This window comes from Sceloporus occidentalis, unplaced genomic scaffold (genome assembly GCF_023333645.1).
Source record: "Sceloporus occidentalis isolate IW3139 unplaced genomic scaffold, rSceOcc1.0.p SCAF_2, whole genome shotgun sequence".
NCBI classification, from domain to species: domain Eukaryota; kingdom Metazoa; phylum Chordata; class Lepidosauria; order Squamata; family Phrynosomatidae; genus Sceloporus; species Sceloporus occidentalis.
The window spans coordinates 232,594,041-232,607,035 of NW_028316982.1; the positions used below are offsets into that span (position 1 = coordinate 232,594,041).

General features: G+C 40.2%; 1 protein-coding gene across 6 annotated transcripts in view; it reads right to left on the bottom strand.

Moving 5' to 3' along the window:
- NIT2 (nitrilase family member 2) overlaps window positions 1-12,995 on the bottom strand; it is a 44,515-nt gene that overhangs the window by 13,716 nt on the left and 17,804 nt on the right. The window contains exons 9-12 of one of the 6 annotated variants that reach the window (XM_089512398.1): window positions 8,696-8,751; window positions 8,157-8,318; window positions 5,307-5,370; window positions 4,563-4,782 (exon numbers count right to left, since the gene is read on the bottom strand). In XM_089512398.1, coding sequence (XP_089368524.1) covers window positions 8,227-8,318; window positions 8,696-8,751 — 148 coding nt within the window. In that variant the 3' untranslated portion in view covers window positions 4,563-4,782; window positions 5,307-5,370; window positions 8,157-8,226. Of the gene's footprint in view, window positions 1-4,562; window positions 4,783-5,306; window positions 8,319-8,695; window positions 8,752-12,995 lie in introns of those variants that run through there. The other 5 variants (XM_089512399.1, XM_089512396.1, XM_089512397.1 and 2 more) reach the window with 5 other exon arrangements.

The window sequence follows — 12,995 nt, forward strand, 5'->3', positions numbered from 1 at the left end:
AACCCATGTGGTGGCATGCACTTTTGCCAGTTAAAAATAACTAGCTGGGCAATAGGAACTGAGTGGCTTGTTTTTAGTCACACTACCAAGATGCAATCTACTTGCCCCACACATTCTAATTTTTCCTTATAGGGGAGTTTTTCAAGCTCTTTGATCATGATGGGTATAATTTTCTGCAATTCTTTCTCATGTATAGTGATCATGACTCAACATAGTGGTCACATCCATAGATTTCTGTATGATAATAGCAATTCTGGTTTTTTGGTTTGTTTGTTTTTGTTTTTTCCTTTCCTAGTTATACACAAACTGGAATTTGTCACATTTTCCTTGACATGTGCACCCCAAATGCAAGATTACTCTCTTGTCCGTTGTTATTACTAGGATTCCATCAATGTAAGCGTGAAGCTGGGAAGTTTTGCCCTGTGTGTGCCCAACTTTAAATTTGCTTACACTGGTTTTCATTTGCCATTTTAATGTCCTGTCCAACTTGCACTGATCCCAGATATGTCTGCATCACAAGAATGGAACATTTTTCTTTCTCTGTTTAATGCCCTTTAACCAGTTTCCAATCCATAAGAGTTTCTCTTACTCCATGACTGCTATAAGTGAAAATAAATCATGACTAGCATCCTATATCACCTGTATTCATATTCATTGCCACAATCATAAATACCCTCCCAAATCTATCTTTGATAGGAGCTCTACCAAGTGATGGTGATGTGGGTGCAACAGAATGATGTTTCCAACTCCCTCCTGCCAGCAAGAGATGATGCAGTGAGAAATTACAACAGAGGTCCTTCTGATTGTTGTAGCTTCGTTCTGGCATCACCCTGTTGTGTCTCAGTTACCAGCAGATCACATCTCCATTGCTTGATATATCAGCTGGCTAAGGTGTTGTTGTTGTTGTTTTTTGGGGGGGAGGTTGCCAGAGGGGTGGGTACAGAAGATATGTTTACAAGAGGTCAACAGTGTAGGATTTATGTCAGCCACTTATGTCTACATGTTTATTGACACTAAAGAACTAAGAAGATTGAGGCAGGATTTTCCAGAAACCATGTTGATTCTTAATATGTTTTGCAAGTTATCTGGCTTGCAATTATGGCGCGTTACAAACCGCCCATTTGGGGCGGCCTGTATCCAGCTCTTGCCCTGTCGGATCAGGGCCTCAGCTGCCACAGCAGCAGCCTCTGAGGCCCCGATCCGCCGCTTTCCAACCTGTGGGGAAGCGGCAAAAGGCTGCTTCCCTGCGGCCTGGAAAGGGGTGTCCTTGGGGCTTCATGCCCCAAGGACACTTGACAGCGGTGGGGAGGAGGAGAAAGGGGCTGCTCGGCCCCTTTCTGCCTTGCGTCGCTAGCACAGCTGTCTAAAGGCTGCGCCAGCAACACAAATCCTAGAAGGAGCTCCGTTTCTGAGCTCCTTGCTGCACCGCAAAAAGCGCGTCCCAGGCGCTCTCGTGCGGCACGTGGACATCATGTCTGCACCGCCCCGTTTGGAGGCGGCGTGTTCGTGACGTTCTAATGGCGGCACCCATTTAGAATGGGCACTGCCATTTTGTACGTACCGTGTACGTACTAGGGTTCGGGACGTCTGGAAAAGACACCCCCGGACAACCCTAGTACAGTGGTACCCCGGGTTACGAAATTAATTCGTTCCGCCGCCGCTTTCGTAACCCGGAAACTTTCGCTAGCCGAAATGCCCATAGGCGCTAATAGCGAAAGCCGCGATTCCGTGTGAAATCGCGCCGAAAAGCACCAAATTTTTTTTCGTAACCTGAAATAACCTTCGTAACCCGGAAAAATGTTTTTAAATGGATTTTTTTCGTAACCCGGAAATTTCGTAAGGCGGCGCATTCGTATCCCGGGGTACCACTGTACTGTATTTTCTGGTGTATAAGACTACTTTTTAACCCAGGAAAATCTTCTCAAAAGTCGGGGGGTGTCTTATACGCCGGGGGGCGTCTTATAGGGCAGACTGGAGAATCTGCGGTCACCGCATATGGTGGGGGGAGCTCAATAATGGTTGTGGACACATCCCCGCTGTATGCGGTGATCGTATGAATGCAGCTGCTGCTTTGATAGTCTTGGAGACAGGGAGGGCTGGGCAGGCAGGGAGAGCTGACCAATCCAAGCAGGCTTTGTATACAACAAGGTTTCAACTGGAAAAGTTGGGGATCATCTTATACGCCCAGTCGTCTTATACACCGGAAAATACGGTACGTACACGGTATGTACTTCAGGCGCATCTGTAACGCGCCTATGTTACATGGGCAAGATGTAACATTTATTTAGAGACAGCCAGTGTGTTGAAATATATCCAATACATGTGTTAATTGTAAGAAGCACTTGAAGTAACTTGCTACTTTGAATTAATTTTTCCTCATAACATAAGTATTGCTACAATAATTATGACTTTAGCAAAGAATAAAAACACTACTTCCCCTGTGCTACTTTTTATTTCTGTAGAAAAGGAATGTGGCCTCTGTGTGGTGGAGGAGGAATATCTTAAGATGCAAAGCCATGGCTTATGTTCCTTCATGAGCTGAAGCAGTGATGAAGTTGATGGGGGTAGAGTATGTTTTGTGCCACAGGGCAGCAGTTGGGAGCATTCAGGTTTTTAAAATACAAAAATGTAGCTAACAGGAAACAAAGTGTTACTACAATATAAATACTGCAGTTGCTTGAGAGTTGTCCCTTGGGGTTATAATTCATTTTTAAAATCAAGGTCTGATTTGAAGCAAGTTTAAGTATTGAGCTAATTTTGTTCAAAATTTTGAGTAATTTTGCAAATTTTCTTGACATAATGTAGAATATTTAATGTAGACAACTTAAAATGAAACAAACCCCCATAATCTCTTATTTGCAGGATAAGGTAGTTGCTTATTTACTGAGGGTAGTGATGATATTGATCATTTATATGCAGGAAGGAAAGTGGCACTGAAGCAAATTGGTTGCTCTGCTTTCATTGAAAAAAAAATTATTCCTTAGAGCAGCGGTTCCCAAGCTGTGCTCTGTGGATCCCTTAGGACTCTGTGAGTCAAAAAGGTTGGGAGCCCCTGCTTTGGAGCATCAGTTACTGCTACTGCTCAAGGTTGCCAATTTTGACGATATCGGAAGGAAAAGAATATGATGATACACTTGGAAGGTTGAACTAGGTTTCAGGATCATTTCACTACATTTTATTCATGGGGTTATGAAAGTATTTTTTTTATTTAATGTATAAAATAATATAAATTAAAAATGTTAAAACTAGTTATAAGAAATTGATATGTGTGTCAAATCTGATGTTGCACCTGCACAACTTAGCCAAAGGAAAATACTGGGGAGGTTAAGTTCAGTCTTAAACTATTTTACTCAAAGCTTAGTGACAGTCCAAAATACCTTCCTTTAGGTGGATAATACCATTACAGCGCGCCCGCGCTATATGCGGGCGCGCCATATGCGGCCTTGAGCATACGCACTCAAGCCGCGGGGCGGAAGGGGCGGCGCATCCCATTCAATTGAATGGGCGCGTGCGCCCCATGGTTTCCAATGGGGTTTGAGCATAGGCGGAATTCGCCTTACGCGGAGGGATGCGGAACGGATCCCCCGTGTAAGGCGAGGACAGACTGTACAATTGGGAAGGGCCCTCCAGATGTTGAACTGCAATTCCATGTGGTATTCATGTTAGGTGTATCTGGAGGCCCTCAGCTTGTCCTCTTCTGCTTACAACATAAACCTATCCGTAGCTGCTTAAAAATAACGTATATCCAATTAGATTAGTGTGGCTTCCTTCTAGGAAAGGGGAGGGGGTAGCCTTATTTTCCAAAAGAAGTCACTGTTTAAGCTTAATTTATGCAGCAAGGTATGTAAGTTTTGAACATCCCCTGAAATATTCATCAAATCAAATATGTAATATTAAAGCAGTAGTATGAGCAGATGTGGTTTACAATGGCACCCATAGTGCTGGGATATCTAGTTTGGGGACAAGTAACCATGGCCATGTGGAAAAATAGGACATAATGGCACTTACTATAGAGAAGCATCGATACATACACACCCCACTCCTGCATTTCAGACAGAAACTGACCGACAAGCCAGAGGATATATTCTCCCAGAGCAAACCAGACCAGAATCTCTTTCATCTCCTGTCATCTATTTCTGAGGACTCTAGATCATGTCTCTGGATTGGAAAATCCATAAGACATCATTGATCACAATCATTCTCTCTTGTCTCCTGGATATCAAAACAGACTCTTTACTTTGGAAAACTTTCCAGGGTCCATTGTGTGGTAATCAAACTTTTTGTTTCCCATGGAACTTTAGTAACTTAGATTGGCTTAGAGAGTATAACTATGACCCCAAAACCAGAACTTTTTTGCTGTAGTCACAACCATAGAGAGCTACAGTCTTGGCACCACTCAGATTGTCCACATGCACTCTTACTATTGTCCTCAGACCCCAGTCTGAGTCCTTTGTTCCCACCATTTGCCAGAATTTGCAATGCCAAACCTCCCTGGCTTGAGTCTTTTTACTTCCCTGCTTTCTGTGGACCTTGTCTTCAGAAACAGGTGTCTATAGCCTCATCCCACCCTCAGTTTGCACTCCCTCTTTTCAAGTTTCTGTATTGGGTTAGCTCTGCATGTTGCATATCTGAATATCTTTGTGGGTGTGCTACTTTTTATTTTTCTTAATAAAAGGATACATAGTTCTCCAAACCTGGGTCTCTATACTGACTACTGGTATAGCTGGTGCTGGATCCTGCACATTGCTGTTACCTCTGTCGCAAGTTGAGTATTTCTCCAAACTAATCAAAATAACCAAAATCATAAAAGATAAGTTGTAGCTGTTGGTGGAGGCTCTACCAGTCCCAGACAAAAAGGGTAACAAGTACTACATCTTAGGCAGTTTCTACATGGAAAGCTGGCAAAGACATTGTAAAACTGGTTTTTATTTTATCTAAATCAGTTATGCAACTAGGACGGGACTCAGAACTGAATTCCAGGGCATTACAGCCTGAATTTTCTTTCTGCAACCATAAAGCAGCAGGTAACGGATGCAGTGGCAAGGAAACAGACCTAGTATCAGCATGTGGTACAGTACACTGCAGGGTTAATGCTGGTTGCTCCTGCAGCATCCTTTCTCATTTAAAAAAAATATAATATTCCATGCAGTCGCTTCTGTGTGGACATATATATTCAATTTTAAAGTTTACTGTCCTCAGTAAGATATCCTAAGTAACTCTTGTAAGGGGTAGTGAAAGCAAATCCCTTTTTATTACTTGTGGACACAATGCTTTAATGTTTAAAATGCAAAACTACACATGCTCACTTTTTCTTCTAGATGAGTAAACCATTTATTTGCTTGCTGTAACATTTCAGGAATGTAGATGCAGCTGTAAAACACAGAATGGTGGCAGAGAGGAGAAGGGAGAATGATTGTTTCACAACTGGCTGTCCATAAGATCATTAACTCAAGGGTCTAAAATTATCTAGCTGCACTATTGTTCCAAAACAGATTAAATTTGCTCTATACTACATATTGAACTTTGCTCTTACTTCATCTGAAAGGTACTTGACAAATATCACCGAGTTCAGCCTTACTGGGAAATAAAGCTAGAATAAAAGGCTAATAAATTAATATTCTGACCTGAAGTGATAGTTTGCTATGTATGCATAGTGTGTAGATTAAAATTAACAAGACCACCCAAACATATGAGAAAGGCATTAGACTAAACATGAGAAGTGTTCTGATTTAATAATAAATGTTATTTCACTGTATTTCTTTTGCTTCTTTTTATTGTATGCAACATAACAGCTAATCAACCAGAGAGAAGAAAGAGATGAAATATAATTTGGTGATGAACAGTGATAATCCCTTTCAAATTTGGTACCTTTCTGGGGCTGAATATTTGTGGTTTTCCTTTCATACTTCAGATTTGCATGTAAATCATGTTGTAGGGCAAGTATATCAGTGTTAGGTGATGGTACAATGATGACTGTTAGAGTACAGACCTCTAATAGGATGCCAGCTTTGATTCAGTGGATGGCATTGGACCTTAATGATAAAGTAGTTGGATCTGGTCTAATCTCCTCATCCCCATTTTATACTGCTTTTCTGTACAGTAAGTTCAAAGAAATATATAGTTAGCCAAAAAGAAAATGAACGCAAGATGCCAAATTAAAAATGTAGCATAACCCAGTAAAAATCTTAATTCATATAACATTTAAAGAAAAACTACCCCCACTGTATTACACATTGATGGTGTGTTTGTTTCAACAGCTTACATTTGTTTTCTAAACCCAAGAGGGCCAGGCATCTCTGAACCTCACCAAAAAGGAACATCCCAAAACAAAAGAAAAAAGTTCTGTTGTATTTGTAATAAAAATTGATTTCTTCTTTCAGTGTAAAATTTAATAGATAAAAATTAGATAATGGGCATAAATATTCTGCCTTTAAAATAAGGGAAACAAAGAACAATGTATTTTGTGGTTAACGATCTTGTTAAAAATGCCAGCATGTTGTCAGAGTTCCTATGTGAATATATATCCACTGTGTAGAAGGCATTACAAAAAGAGGAAGACTGCATTCTAGATGGACAGACTCAATGAAAGAAGCAATGGCTCTGAATCTGCAAAACCGTTGTTGATAACAGGGTGACCTGTCACTTTGTGAGCAATCAACAACACATTATCGTACAATGGCTGTTGCATGTGTTCAGTGGGTATACCTGTAGCTGGAAGGGAAATGGTTTGGCAAAAAGGGAATTGGGACAGCAGGTGGCAAAATTTACCTTCCCTCTGTCCCCTGACACAAAAGAAGCTGGTTGAGTAAAAAGGGAAGGGGACAAAAGAAAGCCTTTGTTTAGCAATGTATAAAGTAGGAAGAAATTACGGTTATCAAGATGTTCAGAGGAGGAAGGAGTGAGAGATGATGTAGGAATTCCTTCCAAAAAGTTGTTTTGTCTCCAGCATTTGGGACTAGTTCTCACCAATGCCATTTGGCTGAATCTCTTCAGACACTAGGTGGAGGCTGACATAATTCCGAATTCATATATATATATATATATATATATATATATATATATATCCTTCCACCCATGAATGACCATGGCAAGAAAAAAGGCAATGTTGGACATGTCTGTATGGAAGGAATTCCTTATCTTTTTGACATTATCTTTTAATGCCTGTGAGCTGCAATCTGCAGATCAGAAGTAGGCTTACAATTTGGCAAGAACTGCCAGTGTTCTTTGGGGTTTAGGAAAATCTGAACAAATATCCACAACTCTTGAATCTACTGAGAAATATCCTCACTGATATAATAACAGTGTGGTGTGTTTGAGCCTACAGTATTTTTGTGGACTTAACAGACTAGAAGGCAATACTTCAGAACCCAGCCAATGACACAGCAGGGTTGGGTGGTGAAACTTTGGCCCTGTGACTATTTTATATATCAACTACCAGAAACCTAAACATACAGGGTTCAGTAGTAAGAGATTATGGGAGTTCTACTCCAAAATATCTACAACACCAAAGATAGCCCAAATCTTTAGGCCATGCTCTTTACCAGCAATCTAATTCATACTTTAAATTCGACCAGCCTCCATACTGGCTACTTAATATGACCTCATCACTTTAGACCAGTGGCTCCCCACACAGAAACTCCAGTTAATATGACCAACAGTGAGGGACTCTTGGAGTAGAGGTCCAAAACATGAAGGATCCAAGTGAATGGTCTTACAAATTTGGCCCAGATATTTGAGACTTTAGCCCTTAGAATTCCTGACCACTGGCCATACTGCCTGGGATTTCTGCAAGTTCAATCTCAAAACATCTACAGAGCTAAGAACACAAAAACCCTGCTTTAGACCACATTATATAAAACCAAGGTAAGACTAGGGTTTGCAAGATGGATGTTTAGAAAAGAAGTGTATCCAGGTGACAAGTCTTGGTTATAGCAACAGAAACAGTTCCTGCCTTTTGAAACATATTGGCCAAATCAAGGATATGTTGCAGCATGAGAATAGCTTACTATTTCATTTTTTCAGTCATGTGCTTGATGGTGAAGGCACTACTTGCAGTTGTTATACTATGAAATGGATGAAGTCCCTCTAGATACATTATGAAAATTAATCCAATTATATATATAATTGTGTTTACTAGTTTCTTACATGTACTTAACCTTTTTAACTTGATTTTACTAAAGATGAATACATGTAGCAGCAGGAGGTATAGTGATTCAAAACACTTTATCATTCTGTTTTTGCTTCTACAGTGTAAAGGTCAGATCGTTTCTGGGAATGAATAGGGATCTGCTGACGAATCTCTGCAAGCTTCTTTAAATCTGTGCAAAAGAAAAGAAAAAGAATAACCATCAGGACTAATTGCTTCTTCTCCCTATTTCATTGCCAGATTAGCATAGGGAAACTGTTTAAATCCATAAATCATAGGGTAATTATATGGTAATATCACAAGAAATAAATCTTAATCTGCCAGATCCAATTATAAATTAAAAGGGCTACAATGTTGGTAATATATGATATATCTATGATACGATATGCTTAAAATCTGCCTTGTATATACTGTCATCACAATTCTCATTTTAAAGGCATGGAAATTAAAGGCTGAGACAGACTGATTCCACCAAAGTTACACACAGAATCCATGCCAAAAAAGGCGATTTAATTCATGGAAACACTAAGTATGTTCCTGTTGACTTACCAATATCTGCATAGACAACAGTTTCTTCAATGTCTGCTTTGGCTATGACCTCTCCCCTGAAAAGGAAAGGAGAGCATTACATGTATACATATGACTGTACAAAACTGGTTGAATCCAGAGTTGCTGTTCTGTGGAAAGGACACCCTTAACTCTTATGTAGTGTCATAGAACCATAGAGTTGGAAGAGACTGCATGGGCCATCCAGTCCAAACCCCTGGCATGCAGGAAATCCAAATCAAAGCATCCCCGACAGATGGCCATCCAGCCTCTGTTTAAAACCTTCTAAGGAAGGAGACTCCACTACACTCCAAGGAAATGTGTTCCACTGTCGAACAGCCCTTACTGTCAGGAAGTTCCTGTAACGGAGAGCACTCCCAGCTGTCCAATCAGAAGGCAGCTGAGGGACAGCCAATAGCATGAAGGCTGGAATTTTTGAAGATTCCGAACTGACAGTTGGGGAGTCAGTTGGAACTGAGACAGTTTTCAACGGCAGTTAGGGTTTAGAATCTTGGGGAGAGAGGACTGAGGTCCAGGAGTTCCTGCGGGAATGTGTTAGTTAGGGGCTGGGATCCTGAGAGGGAGGGTTCCAGGGCTCGAGAAGGACGGTTAGGGGTAGAGTCTGTGTAGTAAGGGCTCCCTACCGTTGCACTGCCAGACCTCTAGGAGAGGGAGGGACTGGAGTGTAATATCCTGTGGGATGTGGTTAGCCTTGGTGGCTGAGTTAAGAGAACGAACTGTCTAAAGAGAGGCAGGAAAGTCTCTAGGTGATAGAGGTATATCTAGGGAAAAGTAAAGTGACAGTAGCCGAGTCAAATAATACAAGTGTAACTAAGTAACCTGTGACTGAACTAGCAATTACATAATATCATTCAGTTCAAGAAAGAGATGTTCAACCATTCTGTTTAATAAAGTTTATATTTTGGTTTACATAAAAGCTTGTCAGTCATACATATCAGCTCCACGCTACTATATTAAATAAGGTGAACCTGCCAGAGGGAAGGGGGTTCATATTACAGAATTGGGTGGCAGTGGTGGGATAACAGAAGTCCCAGGTGCTTGCCATAAAAAAAGAAGGCTTGTGGTTTGGACATCCGGTACATAAATGGTGGCAGTGTAATTAGGTGGCAGCGGTGGGACAAGTAAAGCCCAAGCGCCTGCCATCTTTAAGAGGGGGTCCGTTACAGTTTATCCTAATGTTGAGGTGGAATCTCTTTTCCTGTAGCTTGTATCCATTGGTCTGGGTCTTAGTCTCTGGAGCAGCAGAAAACAAGCTTGCTCCCTCCTCAATATGACATCCCTTCAAGTACTTAAACAGGGCTATCCTATCACCTCTTAACCTTCTCTTCTCCAAGCTAAACATCCCCAGCTCTCTAAGGCATTCCTCATACAGCATGGTTTCCAGACCCTTCACCATTTTAGTCGCCCTCCTTTGGACACACTCCAGTTTCTCAACATCCTTTAGGCAGTAAACTGTTCTCCAGTTCCTGGCTTTTTTTTCCAGGCCTCAGCATGGCCTGCCATACTGTTCATAAGGGCATGCTGCAAAAATCACCCCATTCCTGTAGCAGAACATCATGTTAACAAAACTCTGCTGTTCTTCAGTCCAGATATAACCCAGAGGCAATCTGAATGCTGAAAAGGTGGTCAGTAGAACTAATCCAGTCTCCAAGACTTGGTCAAATTCCCCCTTCTAAGTGCAGGGGGGATTAGCCCCCAGCAAACCCCCCCACACACACACACACTGATTGTCTCTTCTACAAATATGGTACTCTGTACTGGATAATAAGAATCATCTGCCCATCCATAATTATCATCCCCTTTTATAATTCAAACTGTATTTCTTACCTTTGTTTAAAGAACTTACATTTATTTTTATTTGATTTATACCCCGACCTTCCCTGTAAGATCAGAGGCTGGCTAACAATCTTACAAAATACACAGAATCACAAATTCTACCCAAATAACCTAAAATGCCCAGTATCCTTTTAGTAACATTTCTTCTTCAGTCTTCATTTGGAAAATATATTTGATAGTCCTGATGAAAAAATCTGTATTTAGGATAAGAGGCTACCACTGGAACAGAATATGGAGAAACAAAATGGTTCCCAATTGGCAAAGGGGCCATGCAAGGTTACATCCTATCGCCTTACTTGTTCAACTTGTATGCAGAAAATATCAAATGAAGAGCAGGCCAAGACTTAGAAGGAGTGAAAATCAACAATTTAAGATATGCCAGATGGGTAGAATCAATCAAGGAGGCCGTGGACAGAGCAGTTGAGGCTAGGGAGGAATGGAGATGTCTCATTAACAGGGTTGCTGTGAGTCCAGGCCAACTGAAGGGCTGTTAACAAGAAATGAAAGACCTTGACTTAAATAGTTTTCTAAAAAAATAGACAGAGAGATCCAAAAGGTGCTGTGATCAAGGTGACCAGATGTCACCACTGCTCAAGGTGGACAAGGCACCGCAAAATGTAGGATATTCCAAAAAATGTAGGACATTGCAAAATAAACACTAAAAACACTGTTGGTGGATGTGTAAACATGCTAAGAAATATTGAAAAGCTATTAATAAGCAGATTAATATAATTTTGAAAAGAAATATAAAACTAACGCCGGAATGTTACTTACTAGGAATATTTGAGGATGAAATAATTATGTATTATATGGTCACCTTAGCGAAGGTTTGCTTTGCGCAGAAATGGAAATGTGAGAATGGCCCAACAATTGAAGAACTGGATATTAAAATTGTATGAAGGAATTGAAATGGATAGATTAACACAAATAGTTAAAGAGAAGTCAAAAGATCAGACAAAAGAGGAATGGACTGATGTTTTCAAGTTCTTGGAACAAAGATGGGGGAAAGTAGCAGTATTAAAAATAAAGCTAGTCTTGGTAACTTAAGATATAGGAAAGGAAAGCGATTTATTTGAAGGATGAAGGATCCATGGTCAAAGATACAAATATAAGAAAGTCATTGTTAACAAGAATAGAGCGAACACTGGTGAAAGGAAGTCAATATGTTTTGTTGTTTATATGTGTATGTTAGATTGAAGATAGAAGCAAGAGAGAATAAGAGATAAGAAGAAGAGTGAGAAGAAAGGATAGAGTTTTAGGTTAAAAGGGGAAAGTAGGTGTAGAAGGTTAGCGTAAGTATGTTAAGATAGGGAAAACTAGGAGAGAAGGTAACAGGAGGAGAAGAGGCAAGAAAGAAAGGATCTGGAAAGGATTTAAAGTAGGTCAACGTTTTGAATAGGATAAGTGTGAGTGTGGGCACTCTTCTTCGGATCTAAGAGCAATTTGATATACTAGAATGTAAATGTATATGTTTTGTTTGTATATATTGCAATTTCTTTTGTTGTATTTTTTAATCAATAAAATTATACACACACACACCACCACCACCACCACCAATATAAATTCATACTTCTTAGCCATGTTCAAAATGGAGGATATTTTGAAATTCTTCCTGGAAAGATATCTGACATATTCTGGAAAAGGAGGACAACCGATCACCCTAGTTGTGACAAAATCCACACCTGAATTATTTTGCAAACGCTGTTTTAGAGTCCTTAAATTTGTGCTTTTTAGAGTTAGTTCTTCATCTATATAGTTATTACGCTACATGAGACCAAAACCATTCTCCATTTAGTGGGATCCAAAGCACATATAGTTAAAACAGTATTCTCCTGGGGTTTGGTGCATTGTGATCTAGCTGACCTTTGCAGTAAAATGCTATTTGCAAAACAGATATATTTGATCCTTGAAGTCCCTTCAGGCAACAATTGTCCTTTCAAATTAGTGATTATGGTATGTTCATGTTGTACTGGAACGCTAAGGTCAGTGATGCGCTCTGTAAACTTTGAACAGACTGGCTCTATTGATATTTGGAACCCACTGAAGATTTAGGATGGCCAGAAGGAAATATTTCTTCACATTAGGTAGAATTAAGCTTTGGAACTTGTCAACACAGGATGTAGTGATGGCCACCAATTTAAAGGAGGATCAGGCAAATTCATGGAGGATAAGTGATCAGTGGCAGCCAGTTATGATGGCTATATATTCCCTGCAGTATCAATACCAGTTGCCAAGGAAAACAATTTGTTCTGCTCACGGGCTTCCAATAGGAATTGCGTCGGTTAAAGTGAACAGAATGCTGGGCTTAATATACCTTTGGTCTGATCTGGTGTAGCTCCTTTTAAAACTGTGAAACACAACTGTAGCATGGAAAAGACATGGAGAACATAATATGCCTTATTGGTATGACACTGAAATGTCTTTAGACATTCAAGGATGAGAGTTT